This window comes from Mustela lutreola, chromosome 5, assembly GCF_030435805.1.
Source record: "Mustela lutreola isolate mMusLut2 chromosome 5, mMusLut2.pri, whole genome shotgun sequence".
Taxonomy (NCBI): domain Eukaryota; kingdom Metazoa; phylum Chordata; class Mammalia; order Carnivora; family Mustelidae; genus Mustela; species Mustela lutreola.
In genome coordinates, this window is record NC_081294.1 from 83,884,298 (window position 1) to 83,898,591 (window position 14,294).

General features: G+C 44.2%; 1 protein-coding gene across 7 annotated transcripts in view; it reads right to left on the bottom strand.

Annotated features, from left to right (window-relative positions):
* The window catches only part of PPP2R2B (protein phosphatase 2 regulatory subunit Bbeta), a 450,120-nt gene that overhangs the window by 98,182 nt on the left and 337,644 nt on the right, over positions 1–14,294 (bottom strand). For all 7 annotated transcript variants that reach the window (XM_059174968.1, XM_059174966.1, XM_059174970.1 and 4 more), the window contains 2 exons: positions 12,868–13,033; positions 6,684–6,796 (listed from right to left, as the gene is read on the bottom strand). In XM_059174968.1, coding sequence (XP_059030951.1) covers positions 6,684–6,796; positions 12,868–13,033 — 279 coding nt within the window. The remainder of the gene's footprint in view (positions 1–6,683; positions 6,797–12,867; positions 13,034–14,294) is intronic.

Sequence of the window (14,294 nt, forward strand, 5' to 3'; positions counted from 1 at the left end):
TAGCTAAACACTTCATTGTTGTTTGCAACAAATATAAGGAAAGGAAAGATGAAACTGTGAAAGGGTTGGATATTAAGTCCCAGCACAGCAATAAATCACAAAATGAAGCCTAGAAAAATTAAAAATGGGTAGGGGAAGGCTGTATCTGTGTCCTAAGAGGCCTCGGGCTTCAAAGCATAAGAGCCAAAATTAAAACCTGGGCTGGGCTGACTCACCCAGTAATCTTCCCTGAACCTGGGGTTACCCATTGTCCATGGGCACTGTAGAGGCAGCGAGAAAGTGCAAGGTTGTGTCTAGACAGCAAATATTTGCTTCTCAGAGCCTCAGTTTCCCCCTTTTGTAATGGGGATAATTGCATCTGTACCATTAGAAAGAGGAAAATACCAGTTCATGTTCTACTTGCCTCCCAGGATCTGTGGGAACATCCAATGAGATCCCCAGCACGAAAGATCAAATATCCTGCAAGATGCATCTTGGAAACCCCTTGCTAGGCATGTAGCTCCTTTCCCTCTGTTCTTGCTCTGATACAGCAAACTTCTGTGCTGGTGTCGGGACCCTTATGCTCTCCAGTGTTTCTCAAAGAGTGGCCCAGGGACCGCATGCACCAGAATCACCTGGGGGTTTTCCAGAAGGGGTCTGGCCAAAGATTCACGGGTGCAACTCAGACCTTCTATGCCAGAAGCCCTAGAGAGAAGGGACTGTACTCACAGAGCCTCCCAGGTGCCCATGAGGCATTCTGAATTTAAGAACCACCGTTTCTATTAATTTTTGGTTACAGGCACTTGCATCCTGTTCCCACCTTCCTCTTGAGGAAAGGGAGGGCATTTCACTCATCTTTGGGAGATCCACTTGGCAGTACATACCTGACACACAGCAGGCACTCACCAAATAGGATAAAATACAGTAAAAAGTTCTACATGTCAGATGCCATTCCCCTTTGTAGTCTCAATCAGGGGCCACACAATAGACAGTACTGAGTAATGGGGAAAATCAGGACCTCTGGAATCACAGAGACCTGGGCTCCATTCTTGGCTTTGTCATTTATTATCTGTGGGGGCCTTAAGCCAGTGCTTACCTCCCTGAGCCTCTGTTTACACATCCAGTAAAACGGGCATGATGCCTAAGTCACAGGATTGCAATGAAGGAAGAATTGTAAAGCATGCATTACACACGCTCAGCCCAGAGCCGGTCCCCAGGAAAGGCTGAATACAAGCAGTTGCTTAACTTAACCCCCTGGTGTGTTTAATCAGTTCTTTAGAAAACAGTTCAGGTAGTTCCACTAGCTGTTTCACTGAAAGGATCACTTTTGGGAAAAGAGCTAGTCTGTTTAATCAACCTTACTAAGCCGTGACCTGTTAGCCACAATCCTCAAAATGACCCCTTGCCAGTTCAGAGCTGGCAAACACTCTTGCTAATGGGCCAAGGTGCCCTTAAGGTGGTGGTGATGGTGGGGGGTGTTTGAGGGGGTTGTGCGTGTGTCCAAACAGCCATAGGCAACATTTGCAAACATCAGGGTCACCCTACATGGAAAAATATTAGTCCAGAATGTCATGTGTGTGTGTCTGGAGGCTGAGAGGAAGACGGACTCAGTCTCCGGCATCCAGCTCATATATAAAACAGCAGGTCATTTCATCTTTCCAAAAGAGTGGACCCACTGTGTGCCCACCCTGTGACAGAAAAGCCTTTGCAGCCCTCAGTCCTTCGTCCCCCCTCTTCCACCAAAGTAAAGCTCATGCATTAAGAAAGCTCTGCTGAAGAAGTCCAAGGTACACAAAGAATGAAATTCCCCTGCTCTCTGATCATGAATGAAGATCCTCTTAGAAGGCAGAAGCTAAACGGAATCATAATGAATTGGATAGATTTGGTTCGCATCCCAGTTCTTCTATTTGCTAGCCATGAGATCTTGGGTAAAATCTTTGCCCTCGCTAAGGCTGTTTCCACTTCTGTGTAATGCATTCATTTGACAAATATGTGTCCCTACCACATCCTGCGAGTTCTAGGTGCTGGGGCTGCGGGAAGAAAACCCAGTGTGGCTCCTGCTTTCCTGGAGGTGGAGGGGATGTGGAGGGCCAGCAGCAAATACACAGATGACATCTCAGGCAAGGATACAGACCAGTGAGAAGGGGCAGGGTAAGGCCACTGATGGTGAAAGGGAAGACCCCAGTGTGTGATTTTCCCTAGGGAATTTCTAGGAGAGCTTCTCAGAGGAAGGCAGGCTTTGGATGATCCAGAGAGAATAAGAGAACTTACCTGGCAGAGTTACTTTAGAACTACATGATCTAAGGAAATTCAGCATTTGGGATAGAGTAAGCACCTAATCAACATGGCTATTATTATTATTATTACTATTAATATTAGGTGCAAGGAATATTTGGGTAAAATCCATTAGAAAACTAGAATTCATCACAGTCCCTTCATTTTTGGCAAGTCACAGCGTGGGAGATCACACCTTCTGATATCTACATTTGTAACTGGTTAAAAAACAAATTCCAATCTGGCCTAGGTTCCCAGGGCACTGGCAGCGAACCATAATGAGGCAAATAATAACTCCAGGCTCCTCCTGCCGGGAGGAATATGCTAAGTGTGATTTCTCACCACCCAGCTCTCATCCCAGGCTGATGAAGTTACTACAACTATGAGTTTCTGTTGCCTAGAAAGGGCTCTGAGGGCTGCTTACATCTTGCTATTGGGAAGCTGGACAGGAAGGCCAGGGGAATCTTGCTAAGCAGAACTCCTGAAGACCCCAGGGTCATTGCTCCTGCACGCTGGGGTCAAGGATCTGAAAACCCACTGTATATGAATGTGGGGGTAGGAGAGAAGGTGGAATGGGTGGAGAGAGAGAGAGAGACAGGCATCCTGATCTGGAATGATAATGGTACTAATGAGGAAGAAAGCCATTTCAAATCCTCCAAAGTGTGTGTTCAAGTGTTAGAGTGATAGCTCTTGATTTTTAGTCCCAGCCTTGGAATCACCAGTTGGCAGGCACTGGGCAAGTCACTTCTCTTTCTGAATCTGCACCAGGTTTAAGGGCTCAGGTCCATGGCAAAGGAGATCAAGATTTGGTTCTTAGTTCTATGTGACCCTGTGCATATTACTTAACCTCTCTGAGCCTAATCTCTACAATGGGTAGTTGATAGCAAACTCTACCGCGGGTGACAGCTAATGCAGACACAGTGTGCGGCACAATGCATGGGATATAATAAATGCTCAATAAATACTAAATACCAGCATTTTCTCTGGCCCTCCCCCGGCTGTTCTGAAGGTAAATCAAGGGATTAGGTTAAGAAAACATTGGTGATATAAATGGCACTTCACAGCACTAGGTTTTATTAAATTATCATGATTATTGCTTTGAATGCTATATACTTAGCAGTCAATATGGTTTTCATAGAAGCATGCTTCTCATAGCCTTTCTGGATAATGAGTGATTGGATTTAAAAGGCTATCTCTTCTGTGAAAAAAGAAAAAAAAAAGCCACATTCTTGCTTTGAAAAGCTGAGGATCCTAGCACTGAAACAGAACAGGTTCATTACTCAGTGAGGATTAATTAGCTGTCGGGGATTATTAAATGTTCTCACTCTCAAGACCCACACAGAACTGGAAAGTATGAAAAGTGAGCAAGAGGTAATCGTAAGACAGGGAAGGGGAAAACGCCACCAGTGCTGGCAATGCAAATTTCGAGAGAGGAGCATGTTAGTAAATTACAGTCTGATTAATATCATGTCAGCTCATTCTCTGGAGTCATTGTTCTGAATCTACGGTCGTCAGGGTTGTTTGTGGTTTTTTTTCTTCTACTACTGGGATCAAAATGGAAAGGAGGCTGGCCTTTTCAGTATTTTCATCCAAAGAAAGCTGCAGTGTGGAGGATTACACTGAAACGTGGGATACTGGAAAGCCTAGGAAAGTAGATGGGGTGAAATCAAATACGGGTATTTACACTATTATAGCAAATGAGTCTCTCAAGTTGATGTGGTAACGATTGAAATGATTGAAAAGTAGCAGAGGCCCATATAAAATGATAGTTCAGGGGAGTCTTAGAGATGATAAAATCCAGTGACCACAGACCCCTGTCTCAACCCCAACGGACTTGTGTGAAACATGTAGATCTCGCTGGATCTCCTCCCTTTGCTGAAGGGAAATCACTGGGGTCAGGTCCCGGGAATCTGGACCTCGCACGGTGGATGCAAGAGCACAGACTGTTCAGTCTTCTGTGTGGCATCCTGGAAACTGAGCTTGGACAGAAGAAATGTGATTTGCTGGCCCAGGGTCACACAGCTTGCTAAGATAAAAGCAAGAACCAGAATTACGGTTTTCTAACTTGCAACCACACCTCAAGGCCTCCTTCCATGTTTGATGGGTACCGAACCCGACTCAACATCTCTGCTCTAAGGGAAACATACACACAGGCCTTCTCTTCATCACAGGGGCCACATCTCTGAGCTCCAACCACAGGGGTACAAAATCCTATCTCTTCTGCGAAAAAGAAAAAAAAAAGCCACATTCTTCTTTTGAAAAGCTGAGGATCCTAGCACTGAAACAGAACAGGTTCATTACTCAGGGACGCCAGGAACTACAGATGGCATCTGAGAAGGTCTGTCCATAGAGCAAACAAAGACAAGGTGACATCTGGGCAGAAGGTCATGGTGTGAACCCCCCAGTGGCAACCACAGGATTGCTAAGTTCCACGGGGCCAAAGATGATTTTATTCCCTTTGGACAGTCAGCAGATTGCCTGCCTTTCACGAGGTATCAGTGATTTGCTTGTGGGTTGAGTACAACAGTATAAAAAGTACATGAAAAGGAAAAGAATATGAACTTTCTCATATCAGTAGGGAGTAATAACAGCGATGATAATGATAATGATGAAGATAATATCATACCAACAGCAGGGGACAAACATTAATGAGTGCTTTCTGGGAGTGAGACACTCTAAGGGTAAGCACTTTGGCACACACAAGACAGCGTGGATTTCTCACAAAAATCCCAGGAAGCACTGAATCCTCATAATGCACAGGGGACTTGGCAGGCACAAGGACTTTAATTAATATGCCCAAAGTCCCCAGCTGGAAAGCAATGGTGCCACAGTTCTGACCCAGGACAGACTGACTCAGTCTCCAGACTCTTCACTACTCTATCCTTGGCTCTGCAAAACCCCCAAGCCTTTAGAGCATCAGCCAGCCTGATACGGAAGATTTGCACGGCCATTCTTCAGGCTGGAGGCACAGGTCGACAAGAGGAAACAGAGCCAGTCAATGTTTATTTGCTCAGAAGACCGAAGACCAGGTACCCATGAGTACTGGGTAAGCACCAGACAGCTTAGCATTGTGGCCAGCAACGAGCCTGTGTTCACAAAGCAGCTGCTGGGGGTACCTGGATGGCTCAGTCCGTTAAGTGTTCGACTCTTGGTTTCAGCTCAGGTCACAACCTCAGGGTCATGAGACTGAGCCCCATGTTGGGGTCTGCACTTAGCGGGGAGCCTACTTAAGATTCTCTCCTCCCTCTGCCCTTCCCCCTGCTCACACTCTCTAAAATAAATAAATAAAATCTTAAAGAAAAAAGCATCTGCTGCATCAAGAGAGGAACAAAGGAATTAACGAACAAATAAACAAGTGAGCTAATGGGCACACACTGATCATTCAGCTCCCGTATCTGCTTCTAAACCTCGAGTGACAACCTCTTTTCCACGCATGGGCTGCGCTGTGCCTTCTCGGTTTTTGGTCTTCAGTAGAGCAGCTGGTATCTGAAAGCACGTATCTGACACAGTTTTGAAAGCCCCTCAGGGCCAGGGCTGGTCTCAGCATGTGTCTGCTTTACCTCTCATGTTAAACACATCCCAAACCACTCACCACCGAGTCCTGAACCACTCTAGCCTGTATCCAGAGAGCCTTCCTTAAAAGTTTGCTTTTAGAAATCCATTTTTAACACCATTTTCCTAAGAGACCTTTCCTAGTCTCCCAGAGCCAAATATAATTTCTTCTTCCATTGACCAAACTCTCTCTGACACTCCCCTGCATTTATCTTACTCTATTTTGTGCCATAAGTATTTTTATAGTAGACCTACAAATCTGTTCTTTACCAGACTGTGCACTTCTGGAGGGCAGGGAGGGAGCCACTTAGACCAACAGGCGAGATCACGTATTGAAGACCGGCCATGGAAGGAGAGCTTTCCAATTGCGGCACATTTTTAGCCAAGTATGAGGTTTGCTGTATAGACAGAGAATCTACAAATAACTTGCGTGACCATAGTTCCAACGCGTTAAAGTGATCACGCGAGATGCTGGTGAGGAGCAGAATTCAAACCCAGGCCCATTACATTCACAAGTTCACATTCTGAATCACAAGATTCCAACTTGCCACGTGGCTAGTCCCATCCCCTGCACCCTGAGTACAAAAGACGCTCAGAACATTTTCGATACTAAGAGCAGACAGAGGCTGAGGATACAGTACGGCACGACAGTGGCCACGTGGCCAGTCCTGCGGGCATAAAGGAAGGACACGCTTCTGCAGTCATCAGAGCTCAGACCTGTGCTCCTCCTCCTCCCTCTGCTTTGTCTCCTTCACTCACACATGACGGCTGCAACCGAGAGCAGCACCCAGCCCACAGCCACCCCGGTGAGTCCTTCCTTGGTGCCTGGTGGCCAAGAGAAGCGAAAGACAGGGGCCAAAACTGCCCCGGGGACTCACCCTCAAGGTCGTGATGGTGGCGGGATCCCGGAGCCGGCCCTCCTCATCTTTCAGATTGTAACCTTCGGGCCTCTTATCACGCTCGCTGACTTTCCACAGCTTCACAGTTTTATCTGTGGAGGGCAGCCAGAGGAAACCAAATGACAGTGAAAACCAGCTTGTCAGGGAGTTGTGTGTGCGGAGGGGTGGGGCAGGGGACGCAGGGGGAGGTGGAGGCGAGAACGGAAGGAACTCCTGGTCACGTCAGGGATTCAGGGCATCACCTCATGCTGTCTGGAGGCAGAGCTCATGTTTCAGAACAAAACCATGTATTGTGCCTAGACCAATGGTTTTCCTGACGATGGCCTATGAAATCTGGAGCTTATATTTTCTTTTAGTTCATTCAATAAAATTATTTTCAATAAAAATATTTATTTAACACTGAACAAGAGCGGTCACATATACAGAACTAGCTGTGTCACTATGTTATTAGCACTTGTCATGGAAAATTTATTTAATGCTCACCACAACCCCGAGAGGTAGGTACCCCCATTTCCGTGTCCCACCTGAGCAAGGACTGTCCCGGCCATGACCTGAAGGGCCTTCGTGACCCACACTTCCTCACCCTTTCTGGTCTCACCGTCTGCCCCTCCAACCCCCCCCCCCCCCACGCCCCCGTGCTCCTGCCACATGGCTTCTCTACAGTCTCCATACCGTTGTCCCCACTCCTGCCTCAGGCTTCGCACTAGCTCTGCCTTTTCCTGGAAAGCCCTCGACCCTCTTCTTCACGTGACTTTTTCCTTCACTCTGCTCTGTTCATGTCCTACCCCCAGAGGGGCCTTTCTGCGCCAACCTGCATCAGAATGTCCCCCCCATTCTCTTCGCCTGCTCCTCCGGCTTCAGGGCCTCGTCTTGCCACTAACTATGTGACAACGGCTTTGTTTCTTCTCCCTCATGTGAATGTAAGATCGCCAGAGCCAGGGATTCTGTCTCGTCCTTTACTACACATCTAGCACGTATAACGGCGCCCGGGGCACGGTGGATGTTCAATAACTATTAGGTGCGTGAACGAGTGAGTACCGTCTATACTGTGCATCTTGTTAGCAGTACTCAGAGATATCAAATGGTAAGAACATTCATCCAAAAGCTCCTTTCCCCTTCCTCCTTGGAATCCCCAGCTGGAAACTGCCTTTTTCCCCTGTGTGCTGTTCCAGCACTTTCCATCACTGGCGGACACCTGTCATTCGCCAAAGCAATAAAGCAGGGCAAGATCTCTAGTGGGTACAGGGGTGAGGCAGGCAGGGGGAACGAGTGAGAGGGGCTGAGGGCTCTGGGTGGCAGGAGATGGCACGCCCCACCTGCAGATTTTCAATCGCATTTCTTAAGAAAATGTGTTTGGGCCAATCAGATTGTGTGGGCCACGTGCCTTTGCAGGCTTTCCTGAACGGGTCCTACATTCATTACTTGTACGTGTTCCAGGTTTTCTTGTAGGAGGCAGGGTTTCGAACACCTTCCTCCTCTGTATCTTGCTCTGTGCCTGCACTGCACGGGGTAGGCTTGGGAACCAGACAAGCTTGGGCCATACCCTCGCTCCCCCTCCAGCCAGCCACATGGCCAAGGACAGGGATTCCCATGGAACAGGTGTGTAGTTTCTTCAAGTGACAAATGGGAGCACCGGGTTTATCAGGAAAAAGAGCACAGAATGCCTAATCAGTGTGAACTTCAGAGAAGCAACAAATGACTTTTTAGTATAAGTATGTCCCAAATATTTCAACCCTATAAATAAAGGCACCTAACTTCTCTATGCCTCGGTTTCTTTACTTGTCAGTTGGGGAAAACAGCACCTTCCCCACGGGGCTCTCAGGAAGACGAAATGGAACACTGGGTATGTAGTGTTGAACACAGGGGTGGCCTGCTAACAACGGTTGACAAAGGGCAGCTGTTATTAGAATTTGCAAAGGGGGCAACTATTCTCTGATAATAACATGTTGCTCTGTGACCGTGACAGTTTTATCCTGTGGTGATGTCAGCACATCCCTTTTCCTCTGCAATACTGTGGGGAGATGAGCCGCCTCTCCCCCAGCCTCTAGTAGGGTTCCCTTTCTCCATCATCCCCTCACCCCCCTTCTCCATGTCTCCTTGCCAAAGGCCTGGCCCTCAGAGGTCTGAAATGCACCCCATCCTGAAGTTGGCTTTCAGCAACCATTTGGCCACTTTAACAGGTCAGTGCCCCTGTTTCTTATTATCTGGGGATGACTCCACCTGGTCACCTGTGCTGGCAGACCCGGCCAGGCTGCTAAGTGTAAGGTGTGTGTGCCCTGAACCGTGTGCTCCCCTGGCCTGTACTGGGACAGAAGGCAGGGGAGCCTTCCCCAGTCCCAGAGTTGAATTTCTGCACTTCCTGTCCATACGCCTGCAGTCTGGACTCTTTGGATGCCCTGTGGCCACAGGCGCTGCATTTCAGGGTGAGAAAATGAAACAGAAGCCCTGCTTTATACAGTGGCTGGATTAGTGACCGGTCAGCTGTGACTCAGAACAACACAAATCAGTGATGTTTAACACCCAATATTTCCTACTTCTGGGCTTTGGAATATATCCTGTCCCCTTTGCAAGGCGATTCTCCTCTTCTGTTTTTCTTATTATGAACAATACTTTGCCACACAGAGAAATAGAGAAACCACAGGTAGAACATAAAGAGTAAGAATCAACTATAATCTGGGGCACCTGGGTGGCTCAGTGGGTTGAGCCTCTGCCTTTGGCTCAGGTCATAATCTCAGGGTCCTGGGATCGAGCCCTACATCGGGCTCTCTGCTCAGCAGAGAGACTACCCCCCACCCCTTTCTGCCTACTTGTGATCTCTCTCTCTGTCCAATAAATAAATAAAATCTTAAAAAAAAAAAAAGAATCAACTATAATCTCTGGTCAGGGACAATCCTTGTTAATGTTTCACAGAGATACTTGTATTTTTTCTCTGCATTTTTTTTGGGGTGGGGTGGGGTACAAACCTATAGCAAACTGCATATATAGATTTTGTATTTTCTCATTTTCTTCTTGTATTACACATTTTGCAAAAAATGAAAATGAGCCCGAAAGTGAAAAAAAGAAAAAAGAAAAAAGAAAAAATTAACGTTTCTCTCAATTCCTCTAGACAAAGAACACTATCAGGAAAATTTTGTATACATCCTTTCATTATATTTGTGTGTGCAATTATATCACTTTTTAATATATGTAATGTGCTATGCATAGTTTATAATATGCTTTTTTCCTAATCATATCTATCCATACTAACATCTACTCCTATAAATATCTACTTTAAAATAGTAAGAATTTGTTAATAATTAAAGGTCAAATAAAGGAAGATTTATTAGTAAATTATGGAAAACTCATACAAGGGAATGCTATGCAGTCACTGATAATGTGATGATATTTTAGAAGAATATTTAACAACCAGGAAGATATTCCTGTTAAGTGTTATATTATTAAATAAAAAAAATCTTGGGGCGCCTGGGTGGCTCAGTGGGTTAAGCCGCTGCCTTCGGCTCAGGTCATGATCTCAGGGTCCTGGGATCAAGTCCCGCATTGGGCTCTCTGCTCAGCAGGGAGCCTGCTTCCCTCTCTCTGCCTGCCTCTCCATCTACTTGTGATCTCTCTCTGTCAAATAAATACATAAAATCTTAAAAAAAAAATCTTGCTTCAGAACAGCTTACAGATTAATCTCATTTTTGTTAAGAAGCAAAAAGATTTATCCATTTATCTACATCTCTGCTTTTTTCTTTAAAAGACATTAATACTGGTTCTCTCTAGGTGTAAACATTGTATTTTCTTCCTTTTGCTTCCCTGTTTTTTTCTAATTTGTTTTTTATGAACACATACTATTTCAGTAGCACGCAGAATAAATCAAGTACACCTTTCCCTCTCGTTAAAAGAATTAAGACAGAAGTAAGAAAGCTAGGTAAAGCAATGTGTTTTCACCTGGCAAGTAATTTCAAAGTCTAGATTCACAATGGAATGTTGGTTTTATTTTTCATGAAAAATGATAAAGTTGAAAATATATGCCAGGAGAACATAAAAACTACACCCAACTGTAATGAGATAAGCACACTTTTTTTTAAAAAAAGATAATTGATGGCGAATTCAATCCAATTCCCTATGGCTAGGTTGCCTGGAGTCATTCTCGACTTTATTATCACACAATTTTTCTTGACTTAGTATCTTGAAGCTTTGTGGATAAAAAAGTGTAAGGAACATGTGGCTGTTACTATGAGTAATGACTTTTTCTTTTTTCTGGCTGATTCTTTGAGTAGTTTATCATTACTTGTGGCAGCTTTTAAACACAATCTTATCATCTATCTTCATTTTCTCTTTTGTACAGTAATTCCAATTGTCTTTCATTAATTTTTGCATGTTAACCTATTTGGCTTAAGGGGAATTCTCAACCTCAATATTAGTACAAAAAAGAAAATCACATAAGAACATGGGAATTTTTCTTCTAAGAATCATTTTGAGATGCTGTTGGCATATGAAATAGCATCCCAAATGGGAAGATAATATCCTTGTTAATCAAAAAACTATTTAAAAACTCAATTAACAGAACATTATGCTATATAATTAATCTTCATTGCATTTCAATGATTTCCATCCCCCTCCCCCCCCACAAAGCAGTTAATAAGTCTTTGGATTCTATAGTAATAATCAATAGGGTAAATTTCGTAATATGAAGCCAGCTAGCCAGAGCAGATAATCAGACACTTTACCTCTGCCTGAAACAATTAAGTCAACATCATCAGAAGTCTCTTTTATTCTAAAGGGTTGGATAGGCAGAGCCTATTTTGCATTCACCAGCGAAACAAACAAAAAAAGAGGAAACATTCATGTGGTCTGGCTTTCAAGAAATCAGGGGTGAGAAAAGTAAAGTGAACAATACAGACAGTTCTGAGAAAGAATTAAATTACTGAGAATCTGGAAAAACAGATGAGTGGAGATCTGGTCATGTTGAGATAAGCCACGTGGATAGCCTTAAAGTGGCTACTTCAGAAGTGTGAGTGTCTAGACTTGGACCCTGGCTTTATAATCAAGAGAGTTTGGGTTCATATACGTTAAAAACTTCTCCCCCTCTTTTCAGAAGAGTTAAATAAAATTTGTTGTAAAAGTGAAAAATGGTAAAGGGAGCAAATCTACAAGACAATCAATATGCACGATCCAAAATTAATCATGATAAATCTTGCGGTGTGTTTCCTTTCTGACTTCAGGAACACTAATATATGTCTGATCATATTACATACATGTGTACTGGGGATCAGCACAAAGCAAATTCCTAGCTTCTTGACTTATATTTAAATGTATATTCCTCCTCCGAGGCAGACTCACACGTAGGATGAAATGAAGCATTCTTCAGCTTATTTGCTTGATAAAGGGTTTTCAATTTTTATACATTAATCTTCTTAATTGTCACGCTAGTCAATTAGCACCCTTTAGCATATGATTTTATTCTGAACTGTTCTGAGTATAGATGGCTTCTTTCAGCAGGAGTATTAATGAATCTTAAGGGTAGGTCATTCCACTGTATAAAGGTTTACCATATTAATACGAATCTCTATCCAACCCTCTATGTTCTCTCTCTCCGACCTAGTTCTATCAACTCCCCCTAAAACAACAAACGGTATCGAAAGAGTATGGAGGGAGGGAGAGAAAAAGAAATCACTTCTTGGTCTATCCTTGGGTAGGCCCCCCTCTCTTCTTGACCTGTGCTCCTGGTCAAGAACTTGATGGTGTAAGAGAGACACGGCCATCTCCTTTACAAACCCCCAAATATATTCAGGAATTAATAATTCCTACTCTGTATGCCAAACTCATAGGGATGGCATATTCCTTTTCTGAAATGTCTTCGCAGAACACTGAGTAAATCTTAAGAAAGGAAGTCATATTCTAAAAACACCTAGAAATCATCTGCATTAGCGAAAGCTACAGATAATGGGTCTCTCACATAATTTGGTCATAAATTGGTTATTTTTGAAAAGGGTAAGTGCTATGTACTGGGAGCCTACCCTGGGCCAAGTACTTGGGTAGACATCTTGCAAACGCAGTCTGGAAATTTTTCAACAGCTTGCAAGGTAATAAGAAAAACTGAGCCCCAGAGAGATTGAAATACATGGTTTGCTGATTTTATCTCTACAAATACCAAACAGGCAAAGTCACCTCCACGTACCATTAGTAGACAGAAGGAAGTAGGCTGCATTCTGCTGAGGGAGCCATCTTATTTTATTGATTTTTTCTTCTATTTCTAAGCTCTTCAGGTAATCGAACTCGGGTTCATGGCTCTGGAATGTGCTGTAAACATTGTATTCACCCCTACGATGAACCTGATTTTTACTCTGTAGGAAGAGGGAAAAAAACACACACACACATAAGATGAAATCACATAAGCCAACTACAAATTCACCAATTCCTTCTTTTGGGGGATAGAGTCACTGGGGTGGGATGAGCAGGCCATCAGTGTCGAATGAGGGCAGAACCAAGGTAACAAGTTTAGCTTAGCTTCCTGGCCTCCCCAGCATTTGATCATGAACCCCTGTTGGTCAACACTGGGACCTTCAATATAAAACTATTTATTTATAAATTATATGCATGAACTTCTGCCCTAATATATGGTATATATAACATACACAGAGGGATAGATATTAAAATAGGAACATTTAAAAATACATATCACTAGAAATTCTAATTTTTTCTTTCTATGTCCTAATGGATGTCTTGGACACCCTTTGGAGTGAGCCACCCCACACCCAAGTCCATACCTCTATTAATCCCTCATAAAGACTCCAAAGCTATGGCATCTGCACCTTTCACTGGCCTTTTAAAATCTTACCAGATCCTCAGAGAACCTCTGAGAGGTTGGCAGTGCAGGGAAATGGACAAGAGAGGCTCAGAGGTACTAAAATGACCTCTCCAAGGTCACACAGCTTATACACAGCAGTTTCGGTCATCAGATCTCTCCCTCCTCCCCTTTTCTTCTGACATGGGTGACAAAACAGACATGAATACCGATATGCCACCGGAGTCCCTGGGAGGACTGTTAGACTCTTCCCAACCCCCCACCCGCCCCTGCTTCCCCCCAGCTCCCTTATGCACAGTGCCCACAGCGGGAACTACATTAAGGATGCTATAATGAAACTTAAAGGAAAGGATCTGTGGAAGGGGGAAAGGGTAAGAAGAAGGGTGGAGAGGAGGACAAAGAAGGTGTTAAAGAAAAAGGAGAAGGGAAAAAAGAAGAGGGAGTTTTTATTCCAGGTGTTTTAGGACCTTATCACCAAGAGCTTCCAGATTCAGGCTTTGCAAAACTGTGCTCACGAATTCAAATTCAGGTCTTACTGAACATGCGCTGCAGAAGCTGGATTCTGAAGAAAAGCCTCAATTAAAAAAATAAAATCGTATTTCTGGATGGATGTTGAACATCCAAACCCAAGTTTCCATGTACTCAATTTGGTGGGTGATGGTGCTGATGGTCTGTATTGAGCATATTTTGAGGGTCCTAGGAGCAAATTCTCCAGGGGTAGAACGTGCCTCACACAAGTCAAAAGCAGGCCTGACTTCCATGTTGTTCCCTGGCTTTGCTTCTCAGCCTTTGTGTTCATT